The 19,295-nt window shown below is 38.9% G+C and overlaps 1 protein-coding gene across 2 annotated transcripts in view; it reads left to right on the forward strand.

Moving 5' to 3' along the window:
• cacna1g (calcium channel, voltage-dependent, T type, alpha 1G subunit) overlaps positions 1-19,295 on the forward strand; it is a 315,144-nt gene that overhangs the window by 218,646 nt on the left and 77,203 nt on the right. The window contains exons 25-26 of one of the 2 annotated variants that reach the window (XM_073026745.1): positions 3,319-3,532; positions 13,011-13,040. In XM_073026745.1, the coding sequence (XP_072882846.1) occupies positions 3,319-3,532; positions 13,011-13,040 (244 nt within the window). The remainder of the gene's footprint in view (positions 1-3,318; positions 3,533-13,010; positions 13,041-19,295) is intronic. The other variant, XM_073026746.1, reaches the window with a different exon arrangement.

A 19,295-nucleotide genomic window follows, 5' to 3' on the forward strand; every position in this document is an offset into this window, starting at 1 on the left:
AGAATATGAAGTGAAGAGTCCTTGAAAGTGAGTCCATAGTCTGTGGGAACAGTTCAGTGATGGGGCAAGTGAAGCTGAGTGAAGTTATCTTTTCTGGTTCAAGGTTAATAACCATTCTTGAACCTGGTGATGCTGGTCCTGTGGTTCCTCTACTGTCTCCTAATGGTAGCAGTGAGAAGACTGCATGGCCTGGGTTGCTGGGGTCTTTGATGATGGATGCTACTTTCCTGAGACAGTGCTCCTTGGTGGGGAGGGCTTTAACCATGATGGATTGGGTCATATCCATTACTTTTTGTAGGATTTTCCATTCAAAGGTACTGGTGTTACCATTCCAGGCTGTGATACAACCAGTCAATATATTCTCCACCGCACACCTGTAGAAGTTTGTCGAATTTTTAGATGATATGCCAATTGCTCATAAACTTTTAAGACAGTCGAGGCCCTGCTTTCTTTTTAATTGCACTTACATGCTGGGCTCAGGACAGATTCTCTGAAATGTTAACACCAAGGAATTTAAAGTTGCTGATCCTCCCCACCTCTGATCGATCCTCTGATGAGAACTGCCTCATGAACCTCCAGTTTCCTCCTCCTGAAGACCTCCTTGGTCTTGCTGACAATGAGAGGTTGTTGTTGCGGCATTATTCAGCCAAGTTTTCAATTTCCCTCCTATATGCTGATTCATCACCACCTTAGATTCAGCCCACAACAGTGGTGTCATCAGCAAACTTAAATATGGCATTGGAACTGTGCTTAGCCTCACAGTCATAAGTATAAAGTGTAAATATAATTCCCTACCATAGATGCTACCTGACTTGCTGAGTTGCCCCAGTATTTTATGTGTGTTGCTCAAGTTTTCCAGCAACTGCAGGATCTTGTGTATTTACAACATATAGCATACTGCCTTGATCAGCAAACAGTGAGGTTAAACCTAATTTATTTTAGACATCGGTTGAGAGAAAGGTGCTACTAGCATGGTCACCGGGAGCACTCTACTGTTCTGTTTTGGAATTTGCTGAGGTCTTCAATAGTGGTTGAGCAATCACTACTCCATGTAATACATCCATAATTTTCATGCTGTTAAACTTCCCAATAAAGACTTCACCATCTGTTTCCAATATTTCCAATAGGAGTGATCCAGTCAATGACTAATAAACATCTTGATTGGATAAGTAGTGATATTAGAGTCATGCATCAAAACAGAATCAAAATCAGGTTCAATATCATCTATATATCATGAATTTTTTAAAATTTACAGCAGCTGTACAATGAAATAGATGATAAATTTAGAAAAAAAGTATTACAGTAAGTATGTATATGTATATTAAATAGTTAAAATAAGTAGTGCACAAACAGAAATTAAATAAAAAGTAGTGAGGTAGTGTTTATGGGTTCAATGTCTGTTTAGAAATCAGATAGCGGGGGGGAAGAAGCTGTTTCTGAATAGCTGAGCGTGTTCCTTTAGGCTTCTGTTCCTCCTTCCTGATGGTTACAATGAGAAGAAGGAATGTCCTGGGTGGTGGGGTCCTTAATGATGGACGGTGCCTTACTGAGGCACCACTCCTTGAAGATGTCTTAGATACTACATTTACACTAACCTATGTCAGTTTACTTGATTTGAAAAGTAAAGGAAGATAAAATGCTTAGATATAACCTAGGTATATGATCAAAACTGCTGTCCATGTTTGAAAGTATGCCCAACATTTACACATTGAGGAATATATCTACTTATATTTTGTATCGGCACCTAGTGATTTCAGATGGTTACATGGGGATGTCAATATTGATATCCTTTTCATTGTCGAGTTGGTGGAATTATGCATTTCCCTAGAGTTCCTAATTGATTTGTAGACTTTCTGTGGATTATCAGTGTAATTCTGCAAGTAGGCTTGGCTGAAATATTTGAGGTATCCTGTCCAGCAACAGTAGCCGATGTTTATGTTCAAACTCATCGTCCTTCAAAATGTAGACTCCTCAGGTCTGCACTGATCTCTCCCACATGTGAGAACAAAACAGTCCTTGTGTCACTTGTGCCATTTACTGTGTAGTGTTCAGTCTATTACACCATTACATACCTTACTGCTATCCACATGTTAAAATGTGTAAGCTGACTGTAGGTAGAACTTTCCTGTGTTGGACAAGCAATAGCAATTTTTCTAACTGCTGCCATAACTTTTTCTTTACCAAATTTAGAGTACAATGATGGGAACATGTGGAAGAAAAATGTTAGTGATAGCCACTAGTTCTGGTAAGCAGCTACTTTAGTGGAGAAATTAACTAAAATAAGTAGCAGAAAGTATAGGATGGAAAAAAAATGAAGGATAACCTTTGCTGTCAATCATGACCTGATATCAGAGTGGTTCTGCTTTTCCTTCTTCCACCAAATCTTGCTGCCAGGGTCAATTCTTCACAGATGCTGCAAGGAGACATGCATTCAAGCATTCATTTTTCCTCATTTTCTGTCAAGTGTACCTGACCCTCAAAGAATGAAGTACATTTTATTGTTTGAAAATGTGTTGTTGATTTTAAAGAAATGTTTGATGAATGCCTGAGGATACATTCAGGTCTATACTGTGGAGTGTGGGATATGGTTGGTAGGTTGTGGGTTACTCAGAGGCAGGAAGACCTGGGAGCCTGTGCTTTCACTGGTGGCGGAGTGATAGACTGAAACTGTGATGGTGTTGAAGTCTGTGGAGATACTGGAAGCTTATGGTTCATCAGATGGAGGCTAGCCACTAGATGCCCGTGTTTTAAGCTAAACAAGGGGGTAGGAGAGCTAACAGATGAGGTGAGTGGCATGGGATTATTTGGAGATGGAGGATTGTAACCTCTGCTTCAGGAACAGTAGATTGGAGATTGGGGCCTTAGGCGATTGTGGGTTGATATCACAAGTGCGATTCGGTTGGTACATTGTAGGTTGGTTGGCGCATCTTGAAGGATGAAGGGTAAGAAGATGTCTCATCTTTTGGAAGTTCATGTCCAACATAATATTGGCAAGTCCATGTTTTCCCAGTGTGTTCAGCAACTGGTGATTCCCTGGGGGCAACGTGATTCAGATTTCCTGCCATGTTACATTAGGAGCATTGTGAGGAGAGTGACTTCATTCTGTCTACTTCTAATTTAGAATGATGCATTAATAACTCCCACCAATGGAATTTCCTGATTTGACATAAAACAAACCGTGCAATTATTTTTTATAATCTGCATGGTGGAAGGACCACGGGGAAGGTGCAGCTGAATGGGATGAAGATGGCTCTGTCAATGAGTTAATGAAAACCTGATGAGCAGATGTCTATAAAGTTGCCGCTTTCCTGTTTTCAGCCGATCATGAACAACAACCCATGGATGCTCCTTTACTTCATCTCCTTCCTGCTCATCGTGGCCTTTTTTGTGCTGAACATGTTTGTCGGAGTGGTGGTGGAGAACTTCCACAAGTGCCGGAAGCACCAGGAGGTGGAGGAAGCCAAGCGCCGCGAGGAGAAGCGTCTCCGACGCATGGAGAAAAAGAGACGGAGTAAGGAGAAACAGCTGGCTGGTCGGTAGTCTTTCTTGTATCTTTCTGAGTCATGCTTGACCTTTGACACCACTTCTCAGTGCCTGACAATTGGGATAACCCAGAGCATGCCAGTTAGGCCTCTGCATGGTAGAATGAACTGGGCTTAAAACAAGGTCCCAACAGCTAATGTAAAAAGTTGCCATATCATATCTGGCTTGCATGTTTTGGCAACAACCTTTTCAAAGGGTAAACTTTCTTCTACCCAAAACATTCCAAATACAGTACCTGAAAACGTGACATACAATAGTGCAAAGCTATTGGCTCGATCTTGCATCTGTTGCTTATCACTTTTGCATGATAGTCTTCTAATTGGAGTCAATACTCTGCACTATTGACCTGTTAGTGCACTCACCGTCTGTGTTATTGGATTTTTGTTGTACAACATTTATCAAGACTGCTTTTCAATCTTTCACTGAAAGGTAGAGTGTAGGATACGCCTGAGAACTCAACTTCACTTCAGACAATAACGTACATTAGTCAAATTGTGCCTGGTCTTTTTAAAACTGAAGTCTGTTGGGAAATAGAAATGGAAAGGAAGACATTTCTATTGAAAACAGTGGTGTTACGTGTTTCATTTGTAATGGATTGCTGTATTTGCAAGTAACTGACCTCCCCTATATGTTCAGTAAAATGGCTTGATTAAAACTGACAGCCGTAAGGCACTACACTTTATTTGGTGACTGTGGGCATTTTTGTGCTCAAAATTTTAGAAGGGAATACTTATCAGAGGGTTAAGAGTGGGCAGTTATTTTACAAAGAAGTAGGGATAAGCAGTAGTCTATTTAACCTGTTGTAGTTGACCACATTTCTCTGTTATTTCTAGTTCTGACGTACTTTCAGACTTATGAATCTTCTGTCAGATGGGAAAGTGGAGGAGAGAGAATGCCCAGGGTGGGTAGGGTTTTTGATTATGCTGGTTGCTTTATCGAGGCAATAAGAAGCAGAAACAGAGTCTACAGAGGGAAGGCTGCCTTCCACAATGTACTGAGCTCCATCCACAGCTCTGTGCGATTTCCTGTGGTGATGGCCAGAGCAGCTGCCATACCAATTTATTACATGTCCAGATAGGATGGTACATCAACAGAAATTGGTAAAGGTCAACGGGGGCATGCCATATTTTTTTAGCTACCTCAGGGAGTAGATGCATCCATAAGCCAATGGATGATGCAGATAGCTGCCCTACTTGAGCAGAGAGATGCTACCTGTGATCTGGTCATGCCCTATAGGAGCTGAGATACAAAATGGGCAAATATGATCGGATCAGAGACATGTTCCTGTACTCTCACCCCTTTTCAGCATGAGCAGATCCATGTTCAAGTTGCACAGAGCTAATTCAGAGTAGAGGAACAAAGACTATAGGGGCCAGCCCCCTGTGACTGGGTAAGAATAACAGAAACAGCAGGACAAGCAGCACCTACGCTGAGGGAAACCGAATTTATGTTTTGGGTTGATAAGCCTTCTTCAGATCAACACTTTCCAATTTTAGTTTAGTTTTCCAACATGGGCAGATGTTTTTTTCATCTCTCCCCCAGGTACTGTCAACATATGGAGGTTGCAGCAGTAGTGGAGCACTCTAAATGCCTGCAGATGGTTACACCATTGAACGTGCAGTCCCCGAAGAGGTGTCTAGTCTAGAGATTCAGGATATTGGGGCCTTTTGTCAAGAGGGCACCAATTCACCACCTATCACAGCCCCTTAGATAATGCAATAGTCTATAGCCAGCCATCCCAGATTTATCTTTTCAGTTGATCAAGGGCAACAGTCTGAAGCTGACCATTCTAGGGAATGAGCTTCATGTAGGTCATCATAGACATTATGCAGACTCGAGAAAAGGAAGCTGCCTTCTGGCAGCCACACACGCACAAAAACTGGGAGAACACAGCAGGTTGGTTAGCATCTATGAAGAGAAATGGACAGTCAACGTTTCAAGATGAGACCCTTCATTTCCCTCCATAGATGCTGCTTGGCCTGCTAACTTCCTGCAGCATTTTGTGTGTATTGCTCAAAATTTCTAGCACTCGCAGAATCTCTTGTATCTGAGACCCATGTAGCCAGCAAGGTCACATAAAGTAAACTGTTTTTGTAATGCTGGGACAGATATAAGCTCCTGAAAGGGGAAGTGACTAGAGTGCTGAAGTTTAGGTCCAACTATAATGTTTATCTATTTTATGTTATTTTAATTTCTTTTGTCATTGCAAACAATTCTTAACGCACCAGAACTGTTCAAGTGCCTGTTCATTAAAGGCAAGTCGTAGCTGTCATAAGTAGCACCAATGTGGCAGCTGCTGTCATTACTGCAGGCCCTTCACTGCCTCATTCATAAAGGTTGCCAATGGCGTGTTGCTATCAGTTTCAATACTGATACACCTATTGAATGACTATCTCAACAGCTAAATCGTAAAGAAACAATTCCCTGTTTTGGTCAAATCTGTGGACTTCAGAAGCTTTCATCTCTCTCCCCTTGATCTCTTTGTCTCCATCTCTGGAGACAAACTGTCTACCAACATATTTTATAAACCTGTGGATTCCCATGGTTATCTTGACTCTACTTCTTCCCACCCTGTCTCCTGTAAAAATCCTTCTCTGCCATATCTGTTCATAGGATGAGGCTTTTTTTTTAGGACATCGAAGATGTCCCGCTTCTTCAAAGAATGGGGCTTCCTTTCCTCCAACATTGATGCAGCTATCACCCACATCTCCAACATTTCCTGGACATCTATGCTCACCCCTTCTTCACGCGGCCTTAACAGGGGTAGAGTTCCTCGTGTCCTCAACTATCACCCTATGAGCCTCCTCATCGAACATATTATATCTGCAGCATCTGCTATCTTCAATGGGATCTTATTACCAAACTCATCTCTACCTCTTCCCCACCACCCTACTCTCCATTTTTTGTAGGAATTGCTCCCTCCATGATTCCCTTGTCCATTCACTCCCTCGCCCCTGTCCTAATAACCTCTCTCCTGGTGCATATCCCTGCAAACAACAGAAATGTTACAACTGCCAATTCACTTCCTCCCTCACCTCCATTCAGGGCCCCATTTAGTCCTTCCAGATGAAGCAACACTTCACCTGTTAATCTGTTAGGGTCGTCTATTATATCTGGTGCTCCTTTATAAATGAGGCATTGAATGATTCGAACGTTTTCAGTTTAATTTTGATTTCCACCATCTGCAGAGTTTTAGATTTGCACAGTAGCAATGTAGGTTGTGCTGCCAATGTTCCAGAGTGGTCATAAGTTGCACCCCTGATTTCAAGGACAGGAATGAAAGATACATGAATAATAGTGTTATTATGTATACTGTACGTCTGCTCCTTGCAAAATGCCTAGTGTGCTAACATATGCAGTGCAAGGCACTTTCATGATGGATTCAATGAATAATCACTAGTGCAATAATCACTCCAGGTTAAATTTGTTTCTGGACCATCTGTCCATATAAACAGCCAGATTAAAGGTTCATCTATTTATTTCAAATTGTACTTTAGACCATAAGACCATGAGATATAGGAGCAGAATTAGGCTATTTAGCCCATTAATTCTGCTCCACGATTTCATCATGGCTGATCCATTTCCCTCTCAGCCCTAATCTCCTGCCTTCTCCAATATCCCTTCATGACCTGACTAATCAAGAATGTATCAACTTCTGCCTTAATTATACATAAAGACTTGACCTCTGCATTTGTCTGTGGCAATAGATTCCACAGATTCACCACTCTCTGGCTAAAGAAATTCCTCTTCATCTCCCTTCTAAAAGGAGCCCCCTCTATTCTGAGTCTGTGCCCTCTGGTCCTTGAATCCCCTATTAGAAAAATCCTCTCCACATCCACGCTATTGAGGCCTTTCACCATTCAGTAGGTTTCAATTAGGTCTTTCATGATGGATTCAATTTCACTAATGAATAATCACTAGTGCACCCTACTCCAGGTTAAATTGGTTTTTGCACAACCTGTGCATATAAACAGCCAGTTTAAAAGTTCTACGCTTCTTTCTCCTAAAGCTTTTTGTAACAGCAAAGCATTTTGACTCATCATGTTTCATTCTGGTTTAGTGTTAATTATATCCTCACAAAAACAAAATATGCATCATTGATGGATGTGTATTACATACCTGCAGCACATCTTATCCAGTGCCTTGCTGTAGGTTCATTCAGGTTAAGAGTGATAATAAATCAGCCATGATAGAATGGCAGAGCAGACTTGATGGACCATGTAGCCTAATTCTGCTCTTATGTCTACTCTGCACTGTCCCTCAATATCAAACACAACAGACTTATGGTCCTATTGGTATTGTGTAAGATGTCATTTTGAATTGTTACCTACCTTTATACTCCAGCCGCAAACAGATCAAAAGTTAAATAAATTGTATTGTCTCTTTATTCATAAAAAAAATCACTGTGCTTATGAAATTTAGAATCAAAGCTGGCTTTCCAGTACCAAAGCAGTCGTGGTCAAAGTTGTAACTCAAAGATCCAATAATTCAAACAGCACACAATGGACCAAGAGTTAAAATCCATCAGATATCCCTTGAGAAATACAGATAAAGGTTATACTACAGATGTAATAACTTGAGATACATTCCAAGTATTTAAGTAGGATGAAAATTGTCACATTTCTGATAGTTAAAGACATTTTATGTTACAATTTTATTGCAGGCAGGTACAGCAAACCATGTGGAGATTATTTTTAAATTAATATTCCGTGTTTTTTAAAACCCCTGTGATCTTACAGATAGATATGTTTGCACAAGATAATTCACACTGTTGAACTGGGGTATACAAGTTCCTTTATTTCACTATTCCAAAGAGCAAAGAGCTTCAGCAGGATGTGATGTAATTTGATTTGCCTGCAGGTTGTCACTTTGCTTTGCATGTACCTCCTCCTATCGACCTATGGCCAGTTTTTTCTAGTGGTGTCAGCTCAGCTTCCCTATAGTCTGTGTCTTCTTTCATCCTCTCACACTTTCTGCATCTTCCTCTCTTTTCTTCACACTTTCACTTTCAAAATGAAATCTGCAGTCTTTGAGCACTTCTTCCTTATTAATGAAAACATCTGTAACACTAAAGATGAAAACTGAAAGCGTGATGTTTCACGATTTGAATTTGCAAAGATTAAAACATTTAGTGAAATAAGTAAGACATCAAATAATAAGAAATAGTCACTATTTCTGAATCATTTAACATCCTTTGTATCTCCAGTAGGTTAACTAACGGGATACTAATGTTTCCCAGATTGTTCCTTCTAGAGTTAAAGATGGAGACAAATTTGATCATCCAAATCCATAAATGGAAATATGACAGCCAGTCTACTGTCTAGCCATATTTCCTTTTGTCTTCCATTTTTGCTTATGTGAATCATTAGATTCAATCCTGCCACCTGCTAAGCCATTCTGAAGTGTTGTCTGTTCAACACAAATATAAATCCACTGCTGGAGACAACTGAGTTAAATTGCTGAAGACAAGTCATCCCTAGATTGCAAGTTCTTCTGTTGACACTTGCTTCAAAAAGAAGAAAATCACCTATTGCATATAGAATCACTGCGTTCTGTTACGGCTACTAAATTTTTAAGAGGAATAGTTATCAGTTTTTATGTCTACTTTTTGACATTTTCTTAAATATGTTAATCATTCAGAGGTTCATTACAGTATTAAGAAACACAGTCATTGTAATGTCAACATGTCAATTGATTAATTACCCTTCATGACCCATTGGGCTTCTTTGTAATGCACTCAATAAGTAGCAAAACTTTTGCGATTAAGTAGAAGTTTGGTGAAACCCTCAACCCCTCCCCTCCCCCATGAATTTTGGGAGCAGCCTATTGTTTTATTTGTTGTCTTTCACCAGAATAGAATATTCCATTTGTTTTCAACTGACTAAACAGTTGGATATCTCAAAGTCTAAGTTCCCTTGGTCAGTGGAGCTCAAAGTTACTACAGTTTACCATTGACCCTAATACTTAGAAACCATTTAAAAATTATCGTAGTTTCAAAAATGTAAGGAAAGCTTAAAATCCTTTTTTTTAAATTCTAGTTAGCCTTCTCTGCTTCTCTACTGCTTTATATTATTGTTGCCTGTGACTTTTTCAGAACCTGTCTTCTCCTGTTTCTTTCCTATCACAATCCGAAATTTCCTTTTGTAACACATTCCAGAGAGAGCTCTTCAGTGTTTTATTATTGAATTAACAGGACAAGTGGTATTACTGAAAGAAAGTCAGACTTATGCTGGACTTTATTGGATTACAATTGGATGTAAGGTCTGGTATCTTCCTTTTCCTTGAAAATATTGCCCTTTCAAACTGTGACCTCACCAGAGCTAATAAATTCACAACTTTGGATGAGAAAGGCCCTGGTCTATTCTTAAGCACACTGAAAGAGTGAGTCAGTTTCTTTGCAGAAGCACTCACATCAGAATCTGGATTAAAAAGAAGTTAACAAGATTTTTGTGCCTTGGTTTTGGATGTCCAGGAGACAGGCGGATTAGAAACTGCAGGTGTTTCTCACACAATTATTGGCTATTTCTTTGGGATTACATCCCAGTTCAAATTTCTAACCTTCACAGAGAAATTAATCTGTACTGTAGGCAAGCTGTCAATTTCTTGAACGTGAATGTGAATTACTGAAGCAATGTCCCACAAACATCATGATCATGACAAATTCTCTCTTTCGGTGTTGTTTGTTGAGGGACAAATATTGATCATACCAAAGAAAAGTCGGTTAATTTTCTTTAGACTAAAACCATGGAATCTATTCTGGTTACCTGGGAAGCAGTTTGACAACTTTTCTGAAGACAGCACCTTTTCAAATGCCACATTCTCTCACTACTGAATTAGACTGTTAGTCTAGATTTTCTGTTTGTCTTTGGAATGGGAGTTGGAGACATAACCTTCTGACTTGGAGGTGAGATCTGAGTGGAATTATCTGTCATAGGGGACCTTAACACACTTAACAGCAGAAACAAAGATAGAATTCTGAATATCTAGACCTTTGTGCTTGAGAATAACTCTATGCCAACAAGAGTGATAGGATGTTAAAATGTGAGGTGGGCCATGGGCAGGGACTGCTATATGAGACGATTCAGACCATGAAAATTATGAAAGGGCTTTCAACATAAATTAAAGAAAATAGGGAAGAAAATAATCTTGTCCACTTAAGTCTGACTTTATATCACTTCAATTGTAAAATCTGTGGATCGGGATCACAAACTCTCACAGTGGTTAAAAGCTTGCTCTTTCCTGCAAAAGAGATCACAATGAAAGGTGTAATATGTAATTAGTTATCAAGAAGTTATAAGATCTGTTCAACAGACAAAAGACAGTTGCCATATTAGAATGATAAATATAGTAAGTCAAGAGAATTTTCTTTTCTTTCGTCTCCTCTTATATCTGTACCCCCCATGCTAAGGGCAGATTGCAATAATGGTGAATTAATCATATGCTGGATTGATGAGGTTTATTAGGAAAAACCTAGCATCCTTGAACTCCAGAACTCAATTGTATCAAAACATCATCTGCAGTGGTTTATCCCTTGAGAGAGCTTGGCTCATCATTACCTGCCCAAGCTAGAAGGCAGGGAATAAAGACTGACTTCGGCCACAATACTGCCATCCCAGCAAATCAATTTTAAAATGCCAACATCCCATTTCCAAAAATACACTGTGTCACTTTTGGATGTCCATTGCCACTTGGTCTTGGTCTGCACTTAGTTTCTCCCATTAGATTGTATTCCACAGTTTATCAAAGTTAGAACTTGCCCAGTGAAGTAAGAGGAACTAGATTTGAATCTGAATTTCCAACCTTTAAATCTAGTCAGACATGAGACAGCCGTTATGCAATATTTATTAAGTATCTTTTTAGCCTCTTGGTGTTGTGTAATTCAATAGATCTTTGAATGCTCTTTAATTTAGCCAACTGAAAGGAAACAGCTTCTGCGCAAATTGATTTAAAGTACAGATGTCAACATTAAAAAAATTATAAAAGATGAACAACAAAAGATAATTTCTTTACAACAGTTTACATAGTCATATATTCCATCTAATTTACTTACTTCCTGACAATTATATTTCTTATAATTCCCCAAGGTAATCAAATAAAATCTACAGAATATTAATCCAATAATGCAGTATTCATTATTCAATCCAAAACCAGTTGTATTCTGCAGATGATTTGCCTCGGCTCCCTACAGAAAAACACTCCTAGTGTTCCACAATACCGGATGGTGTTGTACTATGGATATTCAAACATTGCCATCAGGACCACAATATGTTCTCACTCTCATTGCTCTTCCAATTAGGTTCTCTGTGATCATACTAATAAATAGTCATCACAGAGTAATTTACAATTCAGAAAATAAAAAAATGAAAATGGATCATCTGTCCCATCTAGGCATCCATTCCAGTCTCTGCCTGCAGTCCACTCAGCCTTGATCTCCCCATTCAGTCTTCTGTGAGAAACTTTGTATAATTCTGTCCTTTACATCCAAAAGTGACTAAGAATAAGTCAATAATAATAATTTATTTTCACTCCTATATGATTTATTCCTGGCCATTAGCATACAATAAATATTTTATTTGCATTGACTATGATATAGTAAACTACTCAAAAACCCCAACCAACCTTGAAATTCAATGTCAAAGAAGTAGCTCATTTGGTTGATGCTAAAACAGCAAGAAGCTACTCACACTTAATGGATTTTGTATCTTTAAGATTACGCTTAGGGTAATGTCATTACACAAGCAAAATAAATCACTCTAAAACAGAGTCTTAACAAATTCAAATCTAATCTACTTTCTTCTAATGCAAATTGGAGCTTTTAGTCAAGTGGTATTCAGTCCCAAAGTAGCAAGCTCTGAGGTGTTGGTCCTTCATACAGAGCATCTTATCAAACATTACCTCTTGATGACATGACCATATTTTTAGATATCCCTAAAATAGCCAAGACACTAAGTGGCAATATCAATTTCAGATGTTTGAAAGTTCAATGAATCAAGAGTGCATGTGACCTATAAGATCTGATATAGCCACCTACAAGACATATTAAATAAAACAGTAGAGTCAGGAGTTCTCTTTAGCTTTTAAGTAAGTACTGACTTTTAAACGGCAAAGAAATCTAATATGGCTGCTGTTTGGTTCTGGGGCTTTTATTGCTTTATACTATCTCTTCTATAACAAATGATAATTTTTCTGTAAATCTGAGTAATAGTTTCACAGATGGGTCTCTCCCTGTTTTTCTCCACCAAAAAACCACTGAGCAGTTCCAGAATAGTCATCTCAAGCCAAGAAAGCTCTCTCTGGAATATTTCTGAATTATTGTCTGTTTCAGCTAATTAGTGTTAATTGGAAAAGTCTCAACCTGAAAAAGGTGCAGTAATGGTGCAATCAAGTCCAAAAGTAGTATTTTTTAAAGAAATGTTATTCTTGGGGTTTTCTTCAGTATATTAAGTATTGTATACTTCTGCCAACAGCTCCCCATGCAACCAAAACACATTCAACAGGTAAGCCAGCCAGATTCTCAATGTCAAGAGAACAGAGCTGTTGCTATGGGTGATATTTATCAAAGTGATATCACATCTCTGTGCTGTCCCCTCCTAAGCCACTAGACTATAACTTGAGAACTTAGAACAACTCTTTGTCTATCTTTTTCTCATTAATAAGCAGATAGCCCAAATCTAACCGTATTCACCCTTGTGTAATGCTATATTGACACATGGGCCTTCAATACGCTTACTCTGTTGCCCAAACAAAATAGGTTTCCAGGATATCTGGTGTGGAATTTCCACTGGAAATTCAGTTTCCAGTGGAAATTCCAAAACCCTTTCCTCAGGAGTGAAAGATTGTGAACCCACCTCATGACATTTCCATGGAGCTATCACTTATGGCTAGCAGTTTGAGTAGAATTTATCAATCTGTCTGTATTCTTTAACCAAGAGGTTAACTAACCATTATTATGCTGAGCCCTGTGTTATTGAGCATACATGGAGCATTATCCTGTTGCTATCAAATTACCAAGCACTGATGTTAAAGTAAACACAATTAACCTCTTTCACCATGAATCACTGAACCTAATATAACTAACTCAGGAAGGTAAAGCTAAATTATGCAACACGATTTATTTAAATTATTGTAATGAACTCATCCGACCCATATTTAACTTAATGCTGTATCTTTAAATTTTCTGTAAGGAACAAGTAGAGCTATTGAGAGCTCTTATAAATGCTGCTGAATTTTAAACCACAATTTTAATTTGAGCAGACCTTGAAATAACATTACTACAGTAATGTCCAAATTAATAGTTCAAAATTTTGAAAAAAGTCCAAGTAAATTGCTGCTATCAATAGATGTCAAAGGATGTCTGCTGTCAATTTAAATCAGATTTGTGGTTGTAAAACTGGGCAAGAAAACATCTCACAGAAAGGCAATAAAACAAAATGGGACTGCCATGTATGAAACAAATTCAAGTTCAATCCCATCCTTTCCTCCCCTACCTCACCCAAACTTACTAAATACATTATATGAGCAGAACTTTGAACAACATGAAGAATAAGATTCCCATAATTTTACGTTTTTTGTTCATTTCCAAAGGCAGACTCAGAAAGACCACTGTGGTTTGTCTTCATGTGTGTTTGCCATTTTGTTTATTATTTAATGTTGTCTGTGTGAAATAAGTTTTTGTACTGTCTCTTCATAGTTTGTGCAAATGTCTACCGTGTTGCAGTGTTTCAGTGGCCCTTGCAAATGTGTACTAATGAGCTCTGAAACTAGGGAGTGCCAGGAAGGACACTAACATTTTTTATTGATGCAAATGTCTTTTTCCCCAGATCCTCCAGAGCATTACATGCTGGCAAGTTATGGTTTAGTACATACTGCATGTTATGATTCCTATACCTTCACACCTCGGGAAAAAATATTCACACACTTTAGATGCAAATTGACTTTGTGCAGTCATATGTTCAAGTTAGGTGATGAAAAGAAATAGGATCTTATTTGAAGGATTTTTTTCACCTGGGAGAAAAACGTAAGATGAAAAGAACAAACAAATATCCAATATTTAGAATTATTATTCCTTGTCAAGTGTTTTTCCCCTGAATTGAATTCCAAAACACTTTTGAATTCAGATTATCAGCAGCCTTCATGGAAGGGATCTACAACCAAATAAGCACCATTCCAAATATATAGCAAAGAAGTCCCGCACTGCACCTCAACTTGCATTGATGTGGTGCTTTTCACATAGTAAATTCTCAAAGTGCTCACCTACCCATCACAAAGTCTCAAAATCATGGCTGAATGGTAGATTCCTTGTGGTGAGAATCATTATCATGACAGGTCACAGGATGGAATGTTACTGAAGGATTTTTTTTGTGTGAAAAAGACATTCTGCTCATGTATTGCTGTAAAAAGCTGTAAAGTTAGCCGTAACTTAAAGGATACTGTTTTTTTCATTCATAGCCTATCTAGATAGTGGCTTACTTGAGCCAGTGCAAGTGAGCAGTCCTTGCTCAGATTAATCAATGTGAACACATTTGAAAGCTGAAATGTTCAAATTTTATGTTGAGGAAATTTGATCTCAACTGGGAAAAAGAATAGTAGAGAGTTCAGTCTCTGTACCATCCTCCTTTCAGGAGGCAAGATCCTTTAAATTCTCAATGAGTCATTAACTATGTAAGATAATGTAACTAACTTGAAGTTTATGTCAGTATTTTAGTTTGTTTCTGTTTATAAATTCAACTGTTCTTGCCAATATTTCTGGAGGCCAGGCAACAGAACTCTCCACCATTCATCCTGAGCTAAATTTCTTGTAATCATGTTGAGAATATGTCCAAAATGTCCCATTTTTGTTGTTTGATGGCTGAGTTTACAGCTTAATTGTGTCCAACCTGTACGTTATGATGAACTATGTGACTTCCATTTGCTGATTTGTTTTTCGTTCCCCAGTTGTTCCAGGCCACGTGCTCTAGCATTTGATTACCTGTTAGGTTTGTTTTCAGTCAGTCTGATCCTGTCCAATTGAGTTTGAGGATGTGGATGTGGTTTCAGAATCTGATCGCCACTCTTTGTTCTCTGTAATATCTTCTGTTGGTTATGCAAGCGTGTGTATTCTGATGCGTGATGAAGAACACATGAATTGTCTGTATTTCCCAAGACTAAACAGTTTGTTGCTTTAATCATTGAATGAATTATAAGGAGTCATGGACCACTGAAAAATTACTGTTAAAACAGAAGATACTTGAAACACTTAGCAAGTCAAGCAGCATCTATGGGAAAAGAAACAGATTGAAGACTCATGGTTCTATTCCTCTTTCCACAGATACAGCCTAACCTGCAGAGTGCTTTGGAGACACGAGACTGCAAATGCTGGAATCTTGTGCAATTAGCAATCTATGAGAGGAATTCAGTGGGCCAAACAGCATTTTTGTGGGAGTTAATTTTTTCTCCCTCCCTCCCAAAATGCTGCTTGACCCGCTGAGAGTTTCCCATATTTTCTGTTCCATTTCAGATTCTTATCATGTGCAGTTTTCTTCACTTGCTGTGAGAAAATGTTGCTGATTGCAAGCAGAGAATGGTCTTGTTAAACTTGTTTCTCTATTTCAAACTGAATGAAATAATCATTGTCAAAGTAAATCTGAGGTTAGGTGGTGCTGTGCTTGGGCATACTGAGTTTCCTGCAGCTGAAAAATAACATAGATTGATGAGTGGAAGTGTCCTCTACTTAGGGGTATAGTAACCTGCCAAAGCTTAATTGTATGCTTCTTCCTTATTACAATAGCGCACACTAATGTCCAGGCCATTGCCTGCACTGTGAATGTTGGAAGGGAAACTAAGATAGACCTTAGTAAGAGCAGTTAGGCACTGGCACTTAATAAAACAATAGATGAAATTAAGGGGTAGCAGTAAAGCAGTCACCATTTTACAACCTATTGGGTATTTCAGAACCAGCAAAGATTGATTTCGAGCCCCAATGTATACATTATGAAGTAGAAACATAAATCAGAGTAGATAATGTGACTTTTGAGATCATACAATCTCTTGCTTTGCCTTATATCTCCACACAATATCTTCATTCTCACATACCTCCCAAATGCATTTTCGGTAATGTTGTCAATTAATCGCCCCAAAGTTACACAAATAACACAATCATAAGTTTACATGCTGATCAATAGCTAAATGAAAAGCTAAATGTGGCAAACTGGCAGTCCCTTCCTGAGCTAAAGCAACCACAGCTACCTGACTACATTTGCAGCCTCACCACCCAGCACCACTTACACAAGAACCACCAACCCCAAACACCCACTGACTCAGCTGTCACCCACTGTTGGGCCTCGCCCTGAGCACCAACCGACATATTGACGAGGGGCAAAAGGGAGAGCAGCATTGGGGAAGAAAGCAAAGGAAGAGACAGCAGGGGAGAGAGAATAGAGCAGAGAGAGGGGATAATGGAGAAAGAAAGAGGGAAAAGTGGATGGGGGCAAAGTGAGGAAGAGGGAGGGAAATGATGAAACAAAGATGGAGGAAAAGGGCTGGGGAAGCTGGTAGATGGAAAAGAAGGTAAGGGTAGAGGGTACAGGGGCAGGGCAGTGATATAGGGAATAAGGAGGGAAAGAGATCTAAAGAGACAAAGTTGAGGATGACAAAAGAGCATAGTGGAGCGGTAGAGAGATTGGAGGAAAGATTGGGCTGATGGAGAGAAGACCGAGATGGAAAGAATGTAGGTGTGAGTTTAAAAAAAGAGAGTGAGAACAGGTAGCAAGAGAAGGAGGTTGGGGTATGAAGAGGAAGGGAAACAATAAGAATATTGTGGAGAGTGAACGGGTGAAAGGACAGAAAGAAAGAATGGGAGAGAAGAGAGTGAGAAGAGGAGATGGTGAGTTGTTGGACAAGACAAGAGAATTAGAAACACACAGTATTCTATCTCCTTCCCTTTTTTCATTTTTCTTAGTGCAACTCCTCTCTCCTCTCTAACTCTCTCTTGCCCCCTCCTCTCTTCATCCACTTCTTCCTATTGTCTAACTTTGCTCCCTCTTATTTTTTCACTGTCCTTCTTCCTATTCTCTTTTCCTCTTTCTAGCACCTCCATTTATAGTCCTTCATTTCCCTCTCATGTCCTTCACCTTCTTCACACCGCCTTGATTTATTTACCCCCCCCCCACTTCTCTATTCTCTGTTCTCTATTTTCTCTTTTTTCCCTCTTCACTTTCTCCTTCTCCCTTCTCTCCCACTTACCTCCTTGCACATTGCTTTGTCTCCATTCTTTACTCCCCCTCTCTCCCCCTTTCTCCCTCCCTCTTACTCCAATCTCTCTCCCTCCCTCCCTCCCTCCCTCTCTCTCTCACCCCCAAACATTTTCTCCCATTTTCCAAATATTCCATAATCTCCTCCCATATTTTACCACTCACACTGTAATGAACCCAGATATCCTTGGGCCACGGGAAGAAGCCAGAAAACATAAAGGAACCCAGGATACATAAATACAGTACATAAAGGACAGGAACTGAAAGAAAGAGTGAAAACTCTTTATAACAAGTAGACCTTATTCCTGGAAACGTATGTAATAAAATCCTTCCTGAAGATTAGACCCCAGAATTCTCTGCAATACTGCACCTGATATGAAAACAGCACAAATTCCTGTTTTTTTAAAAATATAAATCTCCAGAGAAATGTAAGAGTTTAAAAAGACCATTACAATTCTGAGTTTATTCCTTCAATGTCTCAAACTTACTGTTTTCTTTTCATACAGCATTCAAAAAAAGTGACCAGACTATTAGTCTTAACTTGGTTAAGGTCCATGATTCCTTATTAGAGGCTATCAAAGATTATTTTACAATAATCTAAATTTTACCAAGTGCATGCAGATTAATTTTACCATTAAAGACTGAAGGAAAAGTTACTGTTAATGGTATTCAGCTGCATGATTAGCATGCAGGACCTTCAAAAGCATCATATTGGATTACTGAAATTTCAAAGCCGTGTCTCGTTCAGCAGTCAATTTGTATGAATTATGCAGAAAAGAAACTGCTGAAAGTGCTAACTGGAAAACAGGGGGTGTGTTAGGGGCTGCTCACTAGATCCATGCACATTGTGCAGAAAGGATAGGCCAACAATAGCATATAAAATAAGGTAGTGATTTCCTGCATTTATTGCTATTAGTCTTTACTTAGTCTCAGTCACTCTTTGTCATCTTGAAAGATTGTAGTTGTAGGTGTGGAACTGGAAGGTTCACAATATAATTTATTGTCATGTTTACTTTTTTTCTTATTGGAACCAATAGCTCAGTAAATGCAGGTTATTAAGGGACTACAGGCCCTAGTTTTGCAAAATGTATTACAGTAAACATGCAGTGATTACTAATAGATGTATACAGTCCTCGCAGAATAATTCAGACTGTGTTATTCTAAAGCAACACACACAAAATACTGGAGGAGCTTAGCAAGTCAGGCAGCATCTATAGAAATGAATAAATGAGTCAATGTTTCAGGCAGAGACCCTTCTACAGGACTGAAAGATCTTGGCCTGAAACATCAACTGTTTAATCATTTCCATAGATGCTGCCTGACCTGCCGAGTTCTTCCAGAATTTTGTGTGTGTTGCTTTGGATTCCAGCATCTGCAGACTTTTTCATGTTCACGTTATTCTACCTCCAAGAGATATGCATGAATCTATCTAGCTATTTTCCTAATTTTGTTAATTGATCTTGAGGGATTCAAGTCTGTAGTGGACTAATTCAAAGGAATATTCTGGGTGTTGATATTGGGCTC

Source organism: Hemitrygon akajei, chromosome 22, assembly GCF_048418815.1.
Source record: "Hemitrygon akajei chromosome 22, sHemAka1.3, whole genome shotgun sequence".
In the NCBI taxonomy this organism is placed as follows: Eukaryota; Metazoa; Chordata; class Chondrichthyes; order Myliobatiformes; family Dasyatidae; genus Hemitrygon; species Hemitrygon akajei.